General features: G+C 48.0%; 1 protein-coding gene across 2 annotated transcripts in view; it reads left to right on the forward strand.

Annotated features, from left to right (window-relative positions):
- Positions 1 to 23,002, forward strand: part of SELENOI (selenoprotein I) — a 64,420-nt gene that overhangs the window by 18,372 nt on the left and 23,046 nt on the right. For both annotated transcript variants that reach the window (XM_035110738.3, XM_088667003.1), the window contains exons 2-3: positions 20,428 to 20,496; positions 21,246 to 21,354. In XM_035110738.3, coding sequence (XP_034966629.3) covers positions 20,428 to 20,496; positions 21,246 to 21,354 — 178 coding nt within the window. The remainder of the gene's footprint in view (positions 1 to 20,427; positions 20,497 to 21,245; positions 21,355 to 23,002) is intronic.

Raw genomic sequence — 23,002 nt, forward strand, 5'->3', positions numbered from 1 at the left:
GTTGGTCACTTGCGACCAAGTAAAGACGCCCAGGTGCCAGGATGCTGCCTGAGGACTCTCCTGTCTGGAGGTGCAATGCCTGGGAATCCTTGACTCTGGCCTGTTTTAACACACCAGCAAGATCTCCTCTAGAATTCTGTCTGTGATATTTCACCTGCACAATCAGAACGAATTTCAAAAAGCCATATTGAAAAATATGGCTTTTGAGCCGTCTGGCCCCCAAATGGCAACTAGGCATTCCGTTTTGGCAACTGTAACCCTGGTTTAAGGAGCTATTTGGTGCCTAGCCTATACAGTGGTACCTCTACTTACGAATTTAATGCATTCCAAACGCATATTTGTAAGTAGAAAAAAATTGTAAGTTGAATCCCATAGGAATGCATTGGGAGAAAAAATTCGTAAGTAGAAAAAATCCTATCTAAAAATTCGTAAGTAGAAAAAATCTAAACCGCATCCAAGATGGCGGACGGAGCTCCATTCGTAAGTAGAAACATTCGTAAGTAGAATTATTCATAAGTAGAGGTACCACTGTATATATCTTGAGTTATATAAAGCTGCACCCATCTTAAATTGCTCCAGGTGTGCAATGGGGCCAGCCCATTCTGCCCACATGAAAAACATCCGCAATCATTTTAACAACTGGTTCTGTTTTTTCCTTGGCGTTGTAACCATGTGCCTTGGAGGTCTACATGGCAACTTGGCGAGGTGTATTCCTGTTGGTGTGATCACAGGTGGGGACTATGGTTATCAGGCCGGTTTAGGATAAGAGTGATTGGTGACCTTAAACCTTTTCACTCTTCTGATCTCCCCCCCCCCCCATGGTTCCTGGAGGCCTTGCCAGCCCTGCCCTCGGGACTGTTGAATCTACTTCCCAATGCCAGGTTGGTCCATAATATCTATTATTATTTTTATTTTTATTACACTTAATTATGACTCTCATAACACTAGACGTCTTGGACATCCAACAAAGCTGAATGTTTGAAAATTCAAGGCAAACAAAAGGAAGTCTTTCACACAAAGCATAGTTAAACTGTGGAACTCTCTCCCCCAGGTGTGAGTTGTCCATCCAAGTTGCATTTAAAAGACAATCAGGCAAATTCATGGAGGGCTATCCATGGTTCCTAGCCAGGATGGCTCTGCTCTGCCTCCACAGTCGTCATCGTCTTCTTCTTCTTTAGTGACCACTCGTAGTTGAGAAAGATTGTCTTCCATTGTTGTTGTTGTTTAGTCGTGTCCGACTCCTCGTGACCCCATGGACCAGAGCACGCCAGGCACTCCTGTCCTGCACTGCCTCCTGCAGTTTGGTCAGACTCATGTTCGTAGCTTCGAGAACACTGTCCAACCATCTCGTCCTCTGTCGTCCCCTTCTCCTAGTGCCCTCCATCTTTCCCAACATCAGGGTCTTTTCCAGGGAGTCTTCTCTTCTCATGAGGTGGCCAAAGTATTGGAGCCTCAGCTTCTTCCATAAACATGGTTTTAACAGTGAGTCCGTAGGCGAGAGGCAGCAATGCTTCTGGATCCCAGTAATGATTATAAAAGAGGCATACTGGCCATTGTTAAAATTCATAAAACTGGCGACTGCCAGAGACACGAGGTCCAAAATGCATGTGGCAATGAATCAATGGGCAACCCTACCAAGTAAATTTGGGGAGATTGGGAACCGCTGGTGGTCTAGAGGCATCCCCCTTGCCCCTTCCTGCCTCTTTTCCAGCAGTCTGCCAGCTCTCTGAGTGTCTGTCCCTTGTCTTGGGCTCTGGGAACAGGTTGGGGATTCTGAGTGTCCTTCGCACTCATTTGCGGAGATTGTCTTGGATGTGGCATTGAATGCCCCTGAACTGCTGTCCTAGGGAACAGAGTGGCTCACTCTGTGGTTGCCATGACAACCGTGGCGCTGTCCCAATGCGTTATCGGGTTGGTGCATGTGGCAGGACACCCTATTGATCTGCTTTTTCTCAGGCAGGGAAGAGGGAAGGGTGTTGGAAAATGGAGATTTTTTAACACACAGTCCTTCGTCATTGTCAGACCAGTGCCAAGGTTTAGGCTTTCAGCAGCCTTTTTCCTCCGCAAGGGGTGGGGACCTGTTAGGATGGTGTGGTTCCAAAGGCTGATGGATCCAGATGTATCTCGGAGGACTCTGGGCCGGGTGATTTTTCCATCTGATGTGACTGGTGCTTCTTTCAGAGTCCCAGTTAGAATCATAGATAGAATCATAGAATCATAGAGTTGGAAGAGACCACAAGGGCCATCCAGTCCAACCCCCTGCCAAGCAGGAAACACAATCAAAGCATTCTTGACATATGCCTGTCAAGCCTCTGCTTAAAGACCTCCAAAGAAGGAGACTCCACCACACTCCTTGGCAGCAAATTCCACTGCCGAACAGCTCTTACTGTCAGGAAGTTCTTCCTAATGTTTGGGTGGAATCTTCTTTCTTGTAGCTTGAATCCATTGCTCCGTGTCCGCTTCTCTGGAGCAGCAGAAAACAACCTTTCTCCCTCCTCTATATGACATCCTTTTATATATTTGAACATGGCTATCATATCACCCCTTAACCTTCTCTTCTGCAGGCTAAACATACCCAGCTCCCTAAGGCATTCCTCATAAGGCATCGTTTCCAGGCCTTTGACCATTTGGGATGTGAAGATGACTGTAGCTGTTGACGCGATTATATATTGCAGTCTATTGCGTTAAAATTTAAGTTCCGTTGAGTTCAAATCCTAACCTCATAGTTACAATCTAAGAAATGAAGGAAGCAATAAAAAATACAGTTGGAAATAAATATGAATACAGTGGTACCTCATGTTGCGCACCCTCCAGGTTACAGAATCTTTAGGTACTTCCAGGTTTCGCCACATGCACAGAAGCGCTCTGCGTGCCATGCGCAGAAGTGGCAGCTCTAGTTACGGATTTCCCGGGGTGCGCACAGCGCCCCAAAACAAATTAAATCTCCTGCCTTCAACTGTGCATCCCGAGACACACCATGGACCACCTGAATGAAGCTCACAGGCCACTGGACCGCAAATCAGGAAGCCCACATATTTTTTCTCTTCTCGTATCACTAATTTCTCTTGCACACCTGGTTTGCATGTGATCCTAGCACAAATGGCCAGGCATGAGTGTGTAGGCACTCCCAGGAAAATGATGACTGCCTTTCCCAGGTGTTTAGGAGCTTGGCGCAGTCTCTCCTCGCGGGACATATCCAGTGAGATATGTCCATTCAGCCCTCAGCGGCACCCTGTGACATTTTCGCAAGTCCTTTTCAATAGAATGTCATTTGCATCTCTTGCGCCAAGTTTCAGGTCTCCACGTTCAATGCAGTTCCGTTAGTGGAGGCGTCCAGGGTGCTATTTGACGTCTTTCGATTGTTGAGGCCTGAGGATGTGGGAGAGGCAGTTGGACGTGTTTGGCTGGTGGCTACCTTTGAAGCGTAAGCTGGTCCAAAAGAGGGCGGCGAGGTTGCAATTGGGGAGTGGTAGATAGATATGATCTGTTTGGAGGTTTCTCATAATGGGCATCTAGGGGCACCATTGGCCTGATCCAGCAGATGCTCTTCTTGAACACAAGAACTCTCTTTCAAATCAGAACCAGTGAAGGCAGTGAAGGTCCTGTGTGAGTGCCTGGAGGCAGTTGGAGGATGGATGGCGGCAAACAGATTGAGGTTGAATCCTGACAAGACAGAAGTACTGTTCGTGGGGGACAGGAGGCGGGCAGGTGTGGGGGACTCCCTGGTCCTGAATGGGGTAACTGTGCCCCTGAAGGACCAGGTGCGCAGCCTGGGAGTCATTTTGGACTCACAGCTGTCCATGGAGGCACAGGTCAACTCTGTGTCCAGGGCAGCTGTTTATCAGCTCCATCTGGTACGCAGGATGAGACCCTACCTGCCTGCAGACTGTCTCACCAGAGTGGTGCATGCTCTAGTTATCTCCCGCTTGGACTACTGCAATGAGCTCTACGTGGGGCTACCTTTGAAGGTGACTCGGAAACTACAACTAACCCAGAATGCGGCAGCTAGACTGGTGAGTGGGAGCGGCCACCAAGACCACATAACACTGGTCTTGAAAGATCTACATTGGCTCCCAGTACGTTTCCGAGCACAATTCAAAGTGTTGGTGTTGACCTTTAAAGCCCTAAATGGCCTCGGTCCAGTATACCTGAAGGAGTGTCTCCACCTCCATCGTTCTGCCCGGACACTGAGGTCCAGCACCGAGGGCCTTCTGGCGGTTCCCTCGTTGCGAGAAGCCAAGTTGCAGGGAACTAGGCAGAGGGCCTTCTCGGTGGTGGCGCCTACCCTGTGGAACGCCCTCCCAACAGATGTCAAAAAGGAAAACAACTACCAGACTTTTAGAAGACATCTGAAGGCAGCCCTGTTCAGGGAGGCTTTTAATGTTTAATAGATTATTGTGTTTTATTCTTCTGTTGGAAGCCGCCCAGAGTGGCTGGGGAGACCCGGCCAGATGGGCGGGGTATAAATAATAAATTATTATAAATTATTATTATTAACACTCTTGATGCCCCGCCCCCACTGTGGTTTCCAGCAACTGGTATTCAGAAGCATTGCTCCTGATGTGGTCGCTTCATTTTGTGTTCTGTTTCCCAGCTGGAAGGATGAAGGGGCGTTTTTTTAAAAAAAAAATTCAAAGGGTTTTGCGGGAAAGGGCATTATTTTTTAGAGGTTTGTGCTTATTTTGGCCCTGTGTTCCATCTAAAACTCTGCAATCACAATAACATACTATGAAATGCCTTGGGAGCATGTGACTTCTGGCGTGGTCAACTCAGGGCCCGCCAGGCACCTGATACCTGAAACACAAGTTCCTCCAGGTTGCTAGTACTCAGTAAGATATAAATACTTTCTTGGGTAGTATCCAGACCAGTCAAGCTGCCTCCTTGCAACTGTGGGTTGACTGAGTTCATGTTGCCCCCGGTCTCCTCTCCTCCTCTGCTCGGTCCAAGATATGTTGGTCCATTGGGATAAAAACAAATCTGAACCATCAACGGGATTATGCTCCTTGAGGAGGACCAGCTCAAAGCTTACAAAGTAGGTAGCAAGCTTCGAAGAACTCATCTCCATGTTGATTACCCAAGGTGATTGGGCTTGAGGGCATGGTAAGAAAAAGAAGCCCCCAGTATTGGCCAAGGTGTCATTTCAGAAATATAGGGAATGTCATTTCAGATTTAAAATGGGAGGTGTTCTTTCTTGTCTCATGGCTATGGTTGGCATTCAACTGTAGGTTTCACTTGACGTATACCAGGCATAGGCAAACACTGGCCCTCCAGATGTTTGGGACTACAATTCCCATCATGCCTAGCTAACAGGACCAGTGGGCAGGGATGATGGGAATTGTAGTCCCAAAATCTGGAGGGCCGGAGTTTGCCTATGCCTGGTATATACCCACTGACGTTAATGCATCTAGCGAGGGCCTTCCCAGATCGCTCAGACGGCAGATCATGAGACTCAATCTCAGGGTTGTGGGTTCGGGCCCCACATTCGGGGCCAAAATGATTCCTGCATTCTGCAGGGGGTTGGACAAGGTGACCCTCATGGTCCCAACTCTACAGCTCTGTGATTCTACGTTATTTTCAGTGGGTGTATTCTGAGTAACCCTCGTTGAATACAACCCATTGTCTATATGGGATGGGAGTCTGATACGCATGTGGGACGGGCTCCATGGTGCTTGCCTCCCCCTCAAAAGAAATGAATGGTTGGGCCAGCGAAATCACATTGCATGGTGCTAAACTGCTTCAGCGAGCAGAGTGGTACAGCCGTCCACTTAATATATAGCCGATATGTTTTTCAGTCCATTCAAAGTGTTGGTGCTGACCTTGAAAGCCCTAAACGGCCTCGGTCCAGTATACCTGAAGGAGCGTCTCCACCCCCATCGTTCTGCCCGGACACTGAGGTCCAGCGCTGAGGGCCTTCTGGCGGTTCCCTCGTTGCGAGAAGCCAAGTTTCAGGGAACCAGGCAAAGGGCCTTCTCGGTGGTGGCACCCACCCTGTGGAATGCCCTCCCACCAGAGGTCAAAGAGAACAACAATTACCAGACCTTTAGAAGGCATCTCAAGGCAGCCCTGTTTAGGGAAGCTTTTAATGTTTGATTTCTGTATTTTAATGTTTTGTTGGAAGCCGCCCAGAGTGGCTGGGGGAACCCGGCCAGATGGGTGGGGTATAAATATTATTATTATTATTATTATTATTATTATTATTTGTGGCAGACCAGTTTGCTTTGACACCGGCTTGTAGGATCAGTGGCTCTGACTCAGAGCATTCTTAGAAAACACTAAGGATATGGGAATGCTGGCACAGAATTGTATCACGAAAGCTCTGAAGAGCTGGTAGGACTTGTCGAGGCTCCCAGTTCAGTGATCCTCTATCGATCTGCGTTGCGTGAAAGTTCAGGCAGACTGCCTAGACGCAGCAACCTTCAGACAAGGGTGAGCTGCGATGCAAGCTCGCCCGTCTATTTCGGGATGGATAATGATGCTTGGCATTTATGCAGCGCACTTCAGGTTATTTCTGTAACCCTTAAAACACTTCAGTAAGGTAGGCAAGTGTTCTCAGCCGTCGTGAGTGGATTTGCAATGGTGGTATTCCCACCCTAGGACAGAGAACGCAAAAGCACTTCGTGGCATGGCAAGGGCGTTTGTGTTGGCTTGAACTGCAGTCCTGCTGGGCATGTTCAAACCCTTGAGTGTGCCTGAAGTGGCTCCTTGGATCATGGCCAGAGAGAGCTTGCAACATCCAATAAAATATTCTAATTTATTCCCTCCCCACCCCCCACCCCGTGTGTGTGAGAGATGCGGCAATGTAATTTGTCGATGGCTTCCATATGGAAGAAATAGCCTGAACTGGTTAAAGGTATGACCTCTCATACTAGATGGGACTAGATGAATCCCAAACCGGAATTAAGATTGCCGGAAGAAATATCAACAACCTCAGATATACAGATAACCTCAGATATGCAGATGACACAACCTTGATGGCAGAAAGTGAGGAGGAATTAAAAAACCTTTTGTTGTTGTTGTTGTTTAGTCGTTCAGTCGTGTCCGACCCTTCGTGACCCCATGGACCATAGCATGCCAGGCACTCCTGTCTTCCACTGCCTCCCGCAGTTTGGTCAAACTCATGTTCGTAGCTTCGAGAACACTGTCCAACCATCTTGTCCTCTGTCGTCCCCTTCTCCTAGTGCCCTCCATCTTTCCCAACATCAAGGTCTTTTCCAAGGATTCTTCTCTTCTCTTCTCATGAGGTGGCCAAAGTATTGGAGCCTCAGCTTCACGATCTGTCCTTCCAGTGAGCACTCAGGGCTGGTTTCCTTCAGAATGGATAGGTTTGATCTTCTTGCAGTCCATGGGACTCTCAAGAGTCTCCTCCAGCACCATAATTCAAAAGCATCAATTCTTCGGCGATCAGCCTTCTTTATGGTCCAACTCTCACTTCCATACATCACTACTGGGAAAACCATAGCTTTAACTATACGGACCTTTGTCGGCAAGGTGATGTCTCTGCTTTTTAAGATGCTGTCTAGGTTTGTCATTGCTTTTCTCCCAAGAAGCAGGCGTCTTTTAATTTCGTGACTGCTGTCACCATCTGCAGTGATCAAGGAGCCCAAGAAAGTAAAATCTCTCACTGCCTCCATTTCTTCCCCTTCTATTTGCCAGGAGGTGATGGGACCAGTGGCCATGATCTTGGGTTTTTTTGATGTTGAGCTTCAGACCATATTTTGCGCTCTCCTCTTTCACCCTCATTAAAAGGTTCTTTAATTCCTCCTCACTTTCTGCCATCAAGGTTGTGTCATCTGCATATCTGAGGTTGTTGATATTTCTTCCGGCAATCTTAATTCCGACTTGGGATTCATCTAGTCCAGCCTTTCGCATGATGAATTCTGCATATAAGTTAAATAAGCAGGGAGACAATATACAACCTTGTCGTACTCCTTTCCCAATTTTGTACCAATCAGTTGTTCCATATCCAGTTCTAACTGTAGCTTCTTGTCCCACATAGAGATTTCTCAGGAGACAGATGAGGTGATCAGGCACTCCCATTTCTTTAAGAACTTGCCATAGTTTGCTGTGGTCGACACAGTCAAAGGCTTTTGCATAGTCAATGAAGCAGAAGTAGACGTTTTTCTGGAACTCTCTAGCTTTCTCCATAATCCAGCGCATGTTTGCTATTTGGTCTCTGGTTCCTCTGCCCCTTCGAAATCCAGCTTGCACTTCTGGGAGTTCTCGGTCCACATACTGCCTAAGCCTGCCTTGTAGAATTTTAAGCATAACCTTGCTAGCCTGTGAAATGAGCGCAATTGTGCGGTAATTGGAGCATTCAACTACCAAAGTGCAATCCATTAAAAAATGACAAGCAGTGAAATCTAATACGGTTTGACAGACGACAAATAAAAAGCAGCAGGTTTTATCCTTGATATGGGCCAGCAAAAAGGGCCTCTTTCTGAAAGATCCAGCAGAGCAAACATACCGTATTTTGCAGGTCTCCAAAAAAGAGACAAAACAAAAATGACAGGTAGCCACAGTGATATAGCACACCTTTTCTTAGGACCATCTACATTTTTGCAAAATAGTGAGCAAGGTTGAAGAAAGGCGACTCTGGAGTGTGAATCTAAATGGGGCCACAATTGAAGCCATTTCCCAGGCAGAGAGAGCTTTGAGCGGAGGGGATTGGCTTAGTCCAGAATTTGCATTTCAGCGGGCGTTGACAGCTCTCCTCTGCTCTCCTCTGGGATCCTAGCGGAATGATGAAAGCCTTGCAGCTCAGTCAGTGCTTTGGTGTGCTTCTGCAATGCGCACAAAGGACGGAGATCTGGGAATGGCTCTCCCTCGAGCTTGCCAGCCGCTGCTGCCTCTTGCTGACATGTTAGGAGGCCAGCATGATGTGCTGCAGCCCCAGAGAAAAACGCCACAGGGCTTTGGGCAGGGCTGCTTCACTTGCGCGCAAGAGCCCCCCTCTCCCCATCCGTCTCCCTTTGGGGTGAAAGGGAATCCAGCAGCTTCTCCCCTAGGGAGGAGGAGGAGGAGGAGGAGGCCCCCTCTTGCATTGCATCAGGTGTGGGTTGTGAATGACTGCGAAGGCAGGCAGCTGCGTTGCTTGCCTCTGTGCAAGCAAATTGAATTATGGGTGCTGGAGGAGACTCTTGAGAGTCCCATGGACTGCAAGAAGATCAAACCTATCCATTCTGAAGGAAATCAGCCCTGAGTGATCACTGGAAGGACAGATCGTGAAGCTGAGGCTCCAATACTTTGGCCACCTCATGAGAAGAGAAGACTCCCTGGAAAAGACCCTGATGTTGGGGAAGATGGAGGGCACAAGGAGAAGGGGACGACAGAGGACGAGATGGTTGGACAGTGTTCTCGAAGCTACGAACATGAGTCTGACCAAACTGCGGGAGGCAGTGCAAGACAGGAGTGCCTGGCGTGCTATGGTCCATGGGGTCACGAAGAGTCGGACACGACTAAACAACTAAACAACAACAAAGTGCTGGGCTAAATGCATCTCTCTCTTCTTCTTTTTTCACAAAAATTCTGCAGGCAAAAGCCAGTGATGCCTGATGAGGTTATGGGGCAGAGTTGTACTCTGGCTGCACAGAGATGGGCTGGATGTGGTGATGCAGCTGGCAGAACAAGTGGCATAAGCTGTGGATCATGCACAGCAAGCTTTGCACCCCATAATTCCTCCTCCTGCACAAGACTGCCTCCCTCCTCTTTGGAGCACCCTGGCTCCTTGAAACTGTGATTCAGCAGCCTCTGCCTTCTGAAACTTCCATCAGGCCACACACACATTTCAGTCCCAGGTTTCTATCCTTGGAAACGCAGAGTTTCTTGGAAATCCTTCACCCTAGCCAACATGCGTTGTTTGCCAGCAGCTATAGAAGGGTTGTGTGTATTAATATAGTTCCAAGCAGGTTTAGAATGAAGGCCAGGCCTGGAGTAGTTCCAATTCTGTGTTGGAAAAAGAAAAACGGGAGCCAGTGGGAACTTGTTTTGGATTACAGGTAGGTAGCCATGTTGGTCTGAGTCGAAACAAAATAAAAAAATTCCTTCAGTAGCACCTTAAAGACCAACTAAGATATCTTACGAAGTGTGCATGCACACGAAAGCTCATACCAAAATAAAAACTTAGTTGGTCTTTAAGGTGCTACTGAAGGAATTGTTTTATTTTGTTTTGGATTGTTTGCAGTGGTCCTCACTTAAACTCCAGGTACATGAGGGGTACAAAGCAGAGGCGTCACTCTTGCAAATAGTCTAATTATTTTTACAGGAACAGGTCCCTGATAAGGGTAGTTCACACCTGCCGCAATCCAGGCCTACGGTCAAATGCAAAATGTTCCATAGTTTAGCATCCAGCCCATGGGTACCCCTTCCTAGCGTAGAACTTAGAGTGTGGGTTGATAGTTTTGATACTGGCTGGTTGTTGTTTTGCTGTTACGTTATGCATTTTGTGTCTTTGTATTGTAAACTGCCCTGTGATCTTCGGATGAAGGACAGAGTTAAACTGTGGCACTCACTTGTGCAGGTGACGGTGAAAGCCAGAAACCTAGATGGCTTTCAAAGAGGCGTGTAAGTCAATCCATGGCCAATATCCATGATGGCTGGGCCAGGCCACCACACTCAGAGGCAGCAATGTATCTGAATAACAGTTGCTGGAAACCACAGCAGAGGGAAACACTCTTGTGCTGTGATCCTCCTTGCAGGTTTTCCGTGGACATCTGGTTGGCCAACCTCCGGCCCATGGGCTGGATCCGGCCCACGGGCCGCCTGCTAGGCAAGTCCCCTGCATGCTGTGCTAAACCGGCACGGGGACTTGCCAAGTGGTGCCGGAAATTGCATCTGCGAACGCACAGATACTAGAAACTGCGTCTGCGCATGCCCAGACACCAAAAATCACTTCTGCGCAGGCGCAATTTGCGGCGCCACGGACATGCGCAGGCACAATTTCCGACATCACGCTACGCATGTCCAGCCCACGGACAATAATGCGTGGGAATGATCCGGCCCACAGCCGGAAAACCTTGCTGACCCCTGCCGCAGCCTCTAGAACAGGCATAGGCAAACCCGGCCCTCCAGGTGTTTGGGGGCTACAACTCCCATCATCCCTAGCTAACAGGACCAGTGGTCAGGCATGATGGGAGTTGTAGTCCCAAAAGATTTGGAGGGCCAAGTTTGCCTATGCCTGCTCTAGATGGAGGAGAGGGGTACTGTTACCATGTTTTTGAATTCAGACGTCAGCACGGGCTCAAGTTAACCTTCCATTTGGCCCTGAGATGCTTTGGGAAATGTTAATCCTTTGAAAGGGTTGCATATATCTACCAACAGACTTGTGTTTTTATCCTGACCGAGAGAGGTTTGGTTTTGCTGTCTTCCGACTAAAGAAAATGTTGCTTCTGGCTGATTTATAATGGGCTTAGTAATTGAACGTGGCTAATTGGAAGGGGCATTATTGCAGGGCAGGCTTGAGCAAGAGACACTTGAGCCTCGAAGCTCTGCAGCGCTCGTAATTCTGCAGAGAGATGATAGCTGGGCGGAAGCCTCATCAAAAGGCAGTTTCTGTCACTTGGCTGTGGAACAGCGCTTTGCTTTGCTTTGCTTGATATGGCTGCCCATCAATATAAATTCTCTCAGAGGCTTGCAAAATCAATTCTGCAGTATTTTTAAATACAAATTAATTAAAGCAAAAAAACAACAACCGGTAAGAACAATACCCTATTACAGAGACAGAATAAAACCGTTTGAAGCTCAGCTCAAAGCTACACTTTGAGAGACTGCATAAGGCTTACTTGAAATTGCATTGAAACAGCAAAGGTCTGCATTTACTGTGAAATATTTATAGTTTTTCTGCAGGGGAATATAATCCCCCCCATGCCCCCAGTAAAATAGACTTGGATTTTTATATTTGCTGTTTTGTAGCCAATGCTTTTATAAATAAGAGAGGAGATTGGCATGATTTTTCATTGACTTCTAATGATCCTTACCTCTGTGATATACTGTAATTATTTATTCTTCTGAGTTGCTGTGGACTCTCCTTTGCTGGGGGTGAGTTGCGCGGTGGCTAAGATCGCTGATGATGCTAAATGGTTCAGGGTTCTTAAAGAGAAAAAAGGATTGTGAAGAGAGCTCCAAAAGGACCTCTCCAAAGTGAGTAAATGGGGCAGCAAATTTAATGTAAACAAGTGCAAAGTTATGCACGTCGAGGCAAAAAAAAAAATCTTAAATTTCACAAATAGGCAACTCCTCATTTTAACAGGTGTTGCATTCTGAGGCACCAATCCCACCCTGCTCCGCCCCCTTGCAATGCCGAAACTGCTGCGCACATGCCAGTCGTTCTCAGATGGGGAGTTGCCTATGCTCACTTGTGGGGTTTGAACCAGTGGTGATGATGGTCCAGGAGCAGGTTCTTGGGGTTGGCGTGAATAGCTGGATGAAGACGTCAACATAGTGTTCAGCAGCTCTGGAAAAAGCAGACTCCGTGCTTGGGAAACAATTACTTACGAAAACAATGTCAGAGTTATCGAATTATACACGCGTACAGCAAAGAAGACTGGTGTGTAATTTGCTCAGAATTGGAGAACATTCATTGATGAGACAAAGAAATCACGCTCTTTTATTTTTTTGAGACCAGGGCTCGACAACCTAAGGCCCATAGGCCACAAGCGGCATGGGGGTTGTTTAACCGGCCCACGAGCCACCCCTGAAACAAGCCGCCCGCTTGGCGAGTCCCCGCACACTGTGCTAAACTGGCACAGCACAGCGTGGGGACTCGCTTCCGCGGCGCCGGAAATTGCGCACATGCGATCCAGCCCACAGAGGGATCTCCGCTGGAGTGACCAGCCCAGGCGAGGTAAACCTTGCCGATTCCCCCAACAACATCCAACATTCGGACTATTTAATTGCTCATCTTCTAACATTGTGTATGCCATCAAATGCCAACAGTGCCCTTCAGCTCTCTATATTGGACAAACAGGCCAAACCCTACGCCAAAGGATAAATGGACATAAATCTGACATCAGGAACCACAAGACAGAGAAACCAGTAGGAGAACACTTCAATCTCCCAGGACATTCTATACAAGATCTCAAAGCAGCTGTTTTATTCCTGAAAAATTTCAGAAACAGACAAGAAAGAGAAATTGCTGAATTGGAACTCATTACCAAGCTTAAAACCACGGAGCCACCTGGGATGAACAGAGATATCGGATTCTTATCTCATTATGCATGATCTAGCTTTCTTTTGTGCCTCATTATGCATGATCTAGCTTTCTTTTGTGCCTTGCTCCCCCCCCCCCGCAGGACCAATTGCAGTCATCAGCAGTCGTTAACAGCCATCAACAGGTTCACCACTCCTATCAGCCCATCACCCATTCCCACCCCCACCCTCTGAATATAAATAAGGGTCTGGTTGATTCTGTTTCAGTGTATCTGACGAAGTGTGCATGCACCCGAAAGCTCATACCTAAATAAAAACTTAGTTGGTCTTTAAGGTGCTACTCAAGGAATTTTTTTATTATGCAAAATAAACTTCATGAAAAGGAACTGAGGGCCGTGCTCAGGTGCTTTCTCTGTAGGCTGGAATTGCAGGTATCTTGTGTTCTCTTGGCAGCGGCTGGGCTCTGAAACCAGAGCAGGTGCTTCTGTAATAGGACCGGAGGCTACGTGATATCCAGGCTAAAGATTACACCAGTAATTGTGTCCCAAATACCTTCCCTCCTGCCAGGTGAACTTCAGACCTTGCCAGCCAGCCAGCCAGCTGCCTCCTCCTCCTCCCCCTCCCCACCCCTCATTGCCAGAAAATGCCCCTGCATTGAAAGTCCCTTTCTCTGGAAACTGTGCCAGCCTTGTCCAACCTGGTGCCCTCCAGACATTTTGGACTGCAACTCCCATCAGGCTCGACCGTCGTAGACCTGCCGGCTGGGGCTGATGGGAGTCGTAGTCCTGACCACCCAGTTAGGCAAGGCTGGCATATAGACAGTTTAAGTAGCACCATGCTAAAGCTGTTTTCTGAAGGGGAAGCAGAAACTGTTAGTTTACTTCTCTAGGTGAAGTGTGTTGTTTTCAAACTGGAGCACAGAACTGTAACTAATCAATGGTGCTTCTAGAGAAAATGAGCCACTTGGCTGTGATGGAGATGAACTAGTTTATTGTGACGTGAGTTTTCGTAGGCTGGAAGTTCCTCCACCAAACTGGAGGCTGGAACCTTTTGTCCACCAGGTCTGCCTTAGTTTCCAGCCAGAAATGGAGTTAACATGGCCCCTTGACCATAGCTGCCAAGTCTCCCGTATTCCCCGGGAAACCCCCGTTTTTCCAGCCATTCTCAGCTGGAAAAACAGATTTTTTTGTTTTCCCCCGGTTTACTTACCGGCCGGGGGAGGCTCCTTCTGTGCATGTCTGGAGTCTCTGGTCATGCACAGAAGCGATTTCTGGTGCAGCGGCCATTTTGGAACTGGGCGGAGCATGCTCAGAAGCGACTTTCGATGCTGCTCTGCCCAGTTCCAAAATGGCCGCAGCGCGACTTCCGACGTGGCGGTCATTTTGGAACTGGGCAGAGCATGCTCAGAAGCGACTTTCGATGCTGCTCTGCCCAGTTCCAAAATGGCGGCAGCGCTACTTCCGGTCTGCCGATCCTTTATTTTTCCGGCAGGAACTTGGCAGGTATGCCCTTGACTCCAACACAGCACAGTGGTACCTTGCTTGTCGAACGGCTTAGTGTTGGAACAAATCGGCTCCTGAACGTCACAAATCTGGAAGTGAGTATTCCGGTTTGGGAACGTTTTTTGGAAGCTGAACGTCTTCCGCGGCTTCTGATTGGCTGCAGGAAGCCGCACCTTGGTTTTCGAACCGTTTCGGGAGTTGAACAGACTCCTGGAACAGATTAAATTTGAGAACCAAGGTACAACTGTACAAGGTTATGGATGATACCTTCCCTAGCTTCTGAGCTTAGAAAAAGGGCAGTATGTGTAAGACAAAGGAATGCTGTGTGATTTGGCATCTTTAGGATCTTGGCCTGCTTTCCTGGCTAGTCTGGGCCATTCCTTTGAAATGGTAAATACCTATCGATACACAAAAGATGCTCATTTGGCACATCTGGTTTGCAGTTAACGGTTACTTGCCAGACCAATGGGAAGGATTTGCAAGTGAAAGAGCTATTGGGAAAGGTTTTCCAAGATGAACAGAGATGGCTTTGGGATTGCTCATCCCAAATAATCAAATGAAGTGGAATTTTCTCAGGGAATATTTTCTAAATTTTGAAGGGCAAAGGATTGGTTTTCTGTGGAGTGTGTGTCTGCTATGTGTCTGCACCCTAATAAAATTATAACAGCCATGAAGCTTACCTTGGGCCAACCACCACCTCTCAGCCTAAACTGCCTCAAAGTTTACCTCGTATATCTTTGGGGCTGTCATTGGGGAGAGTGAAGTGGCCTCCGCTTCAAATGACGAATGCTGAAGGCAGCCTCTATGTTCAGGAGGAAAGACAAGGAGGTTCCTTCACGGAGGCCTGGGCTGATGGCTCAGGTTAGGAGTCGTAGTCATGCACTAACTCACTCTAAACCAGGGGTCCCAAAACTAAGGCCCGGGGGTCGGATGCGGCCCAATCGCCTTCTCAATCCGGCCCCCGGACAGTCCGGGAATCAGCATGTTTTTACATGAGTAGAATGTGTCCTTTTATTTAAAATGCATCTCTGAGTTATTTGTGGGGCATAGGAATTCGTTCATATTTTTTTCCAAAATATAGTCCGGCCTTCCCCAGGTCTGAGGAACAGTAGACTGGCCCCCTGCTGGAAAAGTTTGCTGACCCCTGCTCTAAACAGAGGCATGCTTAGCCTAACCTTGTACCAACCACTTGCAAAATAGTTACAGGTAGGTAGCCGTGTTGGTCTGAGTCGAAGCAAAATAAAAAAATTCCTTCAGTAGCACCTTAAAGACCAACTAAGTTTTTATTTTGGTATGAGCTTTTGTGTGCATGCACACTTCGTCAGATACACTGAAACAGAAATGACCAGACCCTTACACACACACACCCCTCTGAATATACATAAGGGTCTGGTTACTTCTGTTTCAGTGTATCTGAAGAAGTGTGCATGCACACGAAAGCTCATACCAAAATAAAAACTTAGTTGGTCTTTAAGGTGCTACTGAAGGATTTTTTTTATTTCACTTGCAAAATAGTAAGTGACCTGATTGTTTGGCTTTGTAAACTAAGTTTAGGGTTATTCTAGCCTACTCCTACTAATTGATTAAATTGAAACTTGCTCTTGATTGCCTTCAGGTTTGAAGATTGATCTGATTATCTTCTGGTGTGAAGATTGCGCCATCAAGCCAGCCTTCCCTCTAGTATTGCTCCGTCCCAGACCCCAGATCACCCAGCCTGCTTTTCTTCCTCCGCCTCCTATTCAGTACTTCCCATAATAGTAATCTGACACTCTGGTGCTTAAAAGCCCAAACAATTGAGAAGTGAATGGTCTGGGGCTGCATCTCAGCAGGAGCTGTCAAGGGAAGAATGAATGGGATTATTATCTTCATCTAATCCTTGGTGCTGTCCAAAATTACAAATATTAAGGTGGGACTGATCTGTGGCAGGGCTTGTTTGTGTGTAAACCCTGGTGGCAGTGGTACGAAAAACTCAAACCTAACACCACTATAACCCTCATTCTTCTCTAAAGTAAGCAGAATTCTGTGACCTCTTTAAATTACACATATGAAGCAAATTGCTGAGCACTGTAGACTTGGGTGTCCTGGTTGGGTTTCCCCTCCTCCCTTGCTCCTGATGCTGTCCTGGTCTGGCTTACCATTACGTCTCAACCTGGCCTCGTGGTCTGCTTCTCTCCAAAGAAACCATGAAAAGTAACAGGGCCAGCCCACCCATGAGGCAAGGTGAGGCCATCGCCTCAGGCAGCAGGATCCACAGGGGCGGCAGATCCAGCAACCAATGAATGAACCAACCAATGAACCAAGTACTACACTTGGGCAAAAGAAATGAAAGGCACAAATACAAGATGGGAGACACCTGGCTTGAGAGCAGTACATGTGAAAAGGATCTAGGAGTCTTGGTAGACCACAGACTTGACATGAGTCAACAGTGTGATGCAGCAGCTAAAAAGCCAATGCAATTCTGGGCTGCAACAATAGGAGTATAGCATCTAGATCAGGGGAAGTAATAGTACCACTGTATTCTGCTCTGGTCAGACCTCACCTGGAGTACTGTGTCCAGTTCTGGGCACCACAGTTCAAGAAGGATACTGACAAGCTGGAACGTGTCCAGAAGAGGGCAACCAAAATGGTCAAAGGCCTGGAAACGATGCCTTATGAGGAACGGCTTAGGGAGCTGAGTATGTTTAGCCTGGAGAAGAGAAGGTTAATGATAGCCATGTTCAAATATATAAAAGGATGTCATATAGAGGAGGGTGAAAGGTTGTTTTCTGCTGCTCCAGAGAAGTGGACACGGAGCAATGGATTCAAACTACAAGAAAGAAGATTCCACCTAAACATTAGGAAGAACTTCCTGACAGTAAGAGCTGTTCGGCAGTGGAATTTGCTACCTAGGAGTGTGGTGGAGTCTCCTTTGGAGGTCTTTAAGCAGAGGCTTGACAGGCATTTGTCAAGAATGCTTTGATGGTGTTTCCTGCTTGGCAGGGGGTTGGACTGGATGGCCCTTGTGGTCTCTTCCAACTCTATGATTCTATGAATGCCTCATTCGCTGCCACAACAGCGGCTGTAGCATGCTCCTTGGCCGCCTTCTCACCAGCCCCCTCAATGCCACCTCTACAGCAGCCTCTCAGCAGACAGGAGAAGCTGCTGGTCTCCTATTCACCAAGAGACCAGGAGCAGCATCTTGGGGGTCACCCAGCCCAAACTGCCCCCTCCCAGGGTTCTCGTGTGGGTTAAATGGAGGGAGAACCATGTAATCCACTTTTAGCTCTGTGGAGAAAAAGGTGGAGTATAAATAAATAAAGTTGTTGTTGTTTAGTCGTGTCCGACTCTTCGTGACCCCATGGACCATAGCACGCCAGGCACTCCTGTCTTGCACTGCCTCCCGCAGTTTGGTCAAACTCATGTTGGTAGCTTCAAGAACACTGTCCAACCACCTCGTCCTCCGTCGTCCCCTTCTCCTAGTGCCCTCCATCTTTCCCAACATCAGGGTCTTTTCCAGGGAGTCTTCTCTTCTCATGAGGTGGCCAAAGTATTGGAGCCTCAGCTTCACGATCTGCCCTTCCAGGGAGCACTCAGGGCTGATTTCCTTCAGAATGGATAGGTTTGATCTTCTTGCAGTCCATGGGACTCTCAAGAGTCTCCTCCAGCACCAGAATTCAAAAGCATCAATTCTTCGGCGATCAGCCTTCTTAATGGTCCAGCTCTCACTTCCATACATCACTACTGGGAAACCCATAGCTTTAACTATACGGCCCTTTAGTAAATAATAACCAACAAAATAAACTCCAGGTTTGCTGGTGGCGCTGAATTCCTGAGTATACAAACAGCTTTAAGGCCCTAACCCAGCCTTTCCCAACCTGCTTTTGACAGCAACTCTCCTGCTATCTGGGGCTGGTGGGAGTTGTAGGCAAAAACAGCCGGTTGGCAAAGGAGGTCCTCGCCCCTACTTCCTTTACCTGCAGAAAAGAATAGATTTCAGAAGAGAGCTTTGCTCAACTGGGGGTATGGCGCCAACAAGAGCAAAACCTTTTGGCTTCGCAGACAGGATGCTAAATGTTTGACAGGTTGCCGCCTTGTGTTCTGGGCCATTAGCAGTGGCTCACTAGACCCAGAAAGGGGCTCTTCCTCCTTCTTGTCTGCCATAGGTCAAGGCGCAATGTTTGCAGCCCTTCCTGCGGGGCCAAAATCCTGGATTTCCTACAGCGCAGGCAAAGCAAAGCACTCGGCTTGAGGGATCCCTTCCACTTACTCCAAATGCTCAGGAGCAGCCTTTCCCGACTTCCGCAAGAAGGATAGAGATAATGGGATTTGAACAAATCTGCCAAGTGCCCCTCTGCCATTAACTGAAATCTCATTACCTCCTAAATCGCTTGGTAGTTCCGTCCTTGGAAACGGAGCGGAGCTGGTGAGTCAGGTGCCAGGGAGGCTGGCCAGACGCCACTCCGGAGACCCAGCAGCGTAGCAAGGCATCACTCGCCCTGCCGGCCTGAAGCAGGCGGCTATTGCAGAGCAAAACTGACCTTCTGACTGATGTTGCCCATTTCCCCAAGTGCTTCTGGGGCACGACATGACATTTAAGAGGGAGGGTGGTTGGAAGCATATATAGAGATGGGGTGGGATTATTGCAGCACCTTGGTGTGATTAGGAGACTTCAAATGTGCACTTGTTTGTGGCTGAGTTTCTGGCCTGTGGAGGCAGGTTGAGCCGGAACTCTCTCCCAAAAGCAACCTCTGCCAAGGGGGTGGGCACATGCCTTTGGCACCCACCACAATGGAAGAATTGCCCTCTCCTCCCATGCTTTATCCCAGCTTTCTCTAACCTTGTGCCATCCCTTTCTTTTGGAATACAGCTCCCATCAACGCTAGCCAGTTTGGCTGTGTTGGCCTGGAGAGCACCAGGTTGGGGGAAGCTGGTGTTTGGCGTGCATCTCTCACTAAGAACATAAGAGCCTGCTGGATCAGGCCAGTTCCCTAGAAGTGGGGAGTCTGCCATCGTAATGCTTGCTTCCCCCAGTACGTTTTGGGGACAGCCTGATCCCTGCATAGATCCAAGAGAGCGTCATTTGACAGCCTGTTCCCTCCAGCTGCACCCTGCACCTACCGTCTTTTCCCTCTGTCCCACCCCTTGCTTTGCTTATCATTTAGCCCAGTGGTTCCCAAAACGGGCCGTATCACCCACCCATCCCTTGGGGGGCAGTGGGATTACCTTGGGGGGGGATGCTAAGATGCGGGGAGGGGGGTCTGGAGATGTAAAAGACTATCAGATTTTTAAAACCTGGTGTCACTATATCAAGTTATTTTTATTATTTATAAAAATTTCTATTCCATCCTTCACCTGAGGACCACAGGGCATTTTACGATATAAATCAGGAAGCAAAAACAATGACCCTTGCTCTCTCAATCTTTGTTCTTCATTAAATTTCATCCATTCTGTTGAATTAATTAAATAGTTTCAATTGGATTTCGAATAAGTGTGCAGCTCATTGTTCCTGTATGGGTTTTCATTGGGTTGTGCAAACACCTGTCCCGAATAAGACCACCTTCCTATAGGACAGGGTGCACTGGGGATGAGTCTGGTCTCTCGGAAAAGTTCGGAAACTGCTGCTCCAGTGATTGTTCTGGAGGACTCAAAAGCTTGCCGGCAACCTTGATGCCATTTTGGTTGGCCTGATAAAAGCATGGCACAAATATGCATTTAGGTATTTCTCTGTAGCTCTTTCTAGAGAATCTTGCTGGGTTAGAAAATCGCCAGCCTAACCTCTCTCTCCTCTCTGTTTCCTTCACAGTACAGCGCTGTGGACAGTAACCCACTCTCCCTGTACGTCATGCATCCCTTCTGGAACACGGTAGTCAAGGTGAGTTGGCCCTCCTGCCTACCTCCGTGACCTGTCGAGCGTGCTTTCTTGAAGCTTGAAGTGGACCTGTTGGCATCCCTGTTGGGGGAGAAGTCACCAGAGATGCACAAGATCACATAACACCGGTCTTGAAAGATCTACATTGGCTCCCAGTACGTTTCCGAGCACAGTTCAAAGTGTTGGTGCTGACCTTTAAAGCCCTAAATGGCCTCGGTCCAGTATACCTGAAGGAGCGTCTCCACCCCCATTGTTCTGCCCGGACACTGAGGTCCAGTACCGAGGGCCTTCTGGTGGTTCCCTCGTTGCGAGAAGCCAAGTTGCAGGGAACCAGGCAGAGGGCCTTCTCGGTAGTGGCACCCACCCTGTGGAACGCCCTCCCATCAGATGTCAAAGAGAAAAACAGCTGAAGGCAGCCCTGTTTAGGGAGGCTTTTAATGTTTAATTGTTTTATTTTATTTTTCTGTTGTAAGCCGCCCAGAGTGGCTGGGGAAACCCAGCCAGATGGGCGGGGTATAAATAAATTATTATTATTATTATTATTATTATTATTATTATTATTATCATCATCATTATTAGCTACACTCATGTCCTGGAGTCCTTTTTGTGTTGCCGCACGAAGGATAAGCAAGAAAGACGAACGTCACCCTAACTCTCAAGGAGAGTCTCTCTTCTCCTGCCTAAACGTCAACTGTACATGGCTGATCAATTAATGTGGGTTTTCTGCATGTGTCTTTGCTGTTTTCTCACAGATTTTCCCTATGTGGCTGGCCCCAAACTTGATAACGTTTAGTGGCTTCCTCCTGCTTGTCTTCAACTTCTTCCTCATGGCATACTGTGACCCTGACTTTTATGCATCTGGTAAGACCGTTTTTCTTTAAACAACAAGAACAACAGGAACAGCAAACGCTGTATACACATTTACGGGCATGAAAGTGATATGAGCGGAGATGGTGCATGTTCTTCACTCTGTCTCTGCGCATTGAAGGCATCTTGACTTCCTTGTGTCTACAGTGACACACTCAAACCTCAGTTCTGGACTGCAGGGGGGGGGAAATGGCCCACGGCTATCTCGTCACCCCACACATCTAAAGGGGAGCAGAGTATTGGGTGTTGCCTAAAGGCTGCCAACGCTGCTGGGAAGGGCTGGTGCTCTTGCGCTCCAATCCTGCTTGCAGGTTTCCCATAATGGGCATCTGGTCGGCCGCTGTGAGAACAGGGCACTGGACTGGATGAGCCATTGGCCAGATCCAGAGCCATTGGCCAGATCTTGAACTGCTGCCATAGTCCTAGCCCCCGTCATTGCAGGGGGTTGGGCTAGAGGTCCCTTTGGGTCCCTTCCGACTCTACAGCTGTAGGATCCTATCCAGGTTGGCTGGGAATGCCGGGGTGTTTGTGGTACCTATGCCTAGGGAGTTGCCTTCTAGCCTTGGAAACCTGACAGCTGGGAGGAGGTGTTGCTGGGAAACCTCTTTACAAACTGGATGATAAGCTCCAGGACTCTGCCCTTGGCTGGCATGAGCAGGGAGTTGTCAGTTTGCAGAGGTGATAATCACCCGTTATCTGATGGCCTAGACAGAGCTCTCTGTCGAAACCCTGCCAGGAGTGTTGTGGTCCTGTACTGGGCCTTCCCTGGAGGTGTCTCCTGTTCTTTGTTACAGGTAGGTAGCCGTGTTGGTCTGACGCAGTCAAAATAAAAATAAAATATCCTTCCAGTAGCACCTTAGAGACCAACTAAGTTCGCCATAGGTATGAGCTTTCGTGTGCGTGCACACTTCTTCAGATACCAGGATCTTCAGATACCTGTTCTTTGGCCTCTGAGCATCATTGGTCGTCCCACAAGTCGGTGAGGCTTGATTGACAACAATGACCTTGAACGCCACTAGAGATTCAGCGGGTACCTTCTGTTGTAACTTTTAAACCCCTGCCCCAAACTGAATTGCCAGGCCGATGCAGGCAATTAAGAAGGCACCTTTCGGCAATCGTTAATTGGCGTCTGTTTTAAACCTCTTATTGCAATGTGTTAATGGTTTTATTGCTGCAAACTGCTTTGATATTTTTTTTTCTGTTCTACAACGGTATACAAATATTATTATAAATAAATTAAAACACATACAAGCCCCATCTCCTGCCGGCCGCTCCTGTTGCTGCTGCTGCTTGTGTGGCCTCCTCCTTATCGTCCTTCACAGGGACATCTCGGGGAATTTTCCCAGTAAATTGTCCTGGATAGTCCTTGCAGCATTTCTCTTGCATGTTTCCAGTTAACCCATTTATTATCCTGACCTTCATTTCCGATGCCTCTTCAGTCTTGGGCAGGGATCCAGCCCCTCCCTGTATGTCAGCAAACTTCTTCAGCAGGGGGCCAGTCCACTGTCCCTCAGACCTGGGGGGGGGCAGAGTATATTTTGGGGGGGGGGGAGGGAGAACAAATCCCTACGGCCCCCAAATAACTCAGAGATGCATTTGAAATAAAAGGACACATTCTACTCATGTAAAAACACACTGATTC

Source organism: Zootoca vivipara, chromosome 3, assembly GCF_965207765.1.
Source record: "Zootoca vivipara chromosome 3, rZooViv2.hap1.1, whole genome shotgun sequence".
NCBI lineage: Eukaryota > Metazoa > Chordata > Lepidosauria > Squamata > Lacertidae > Zootoca > Zootoca vivipara.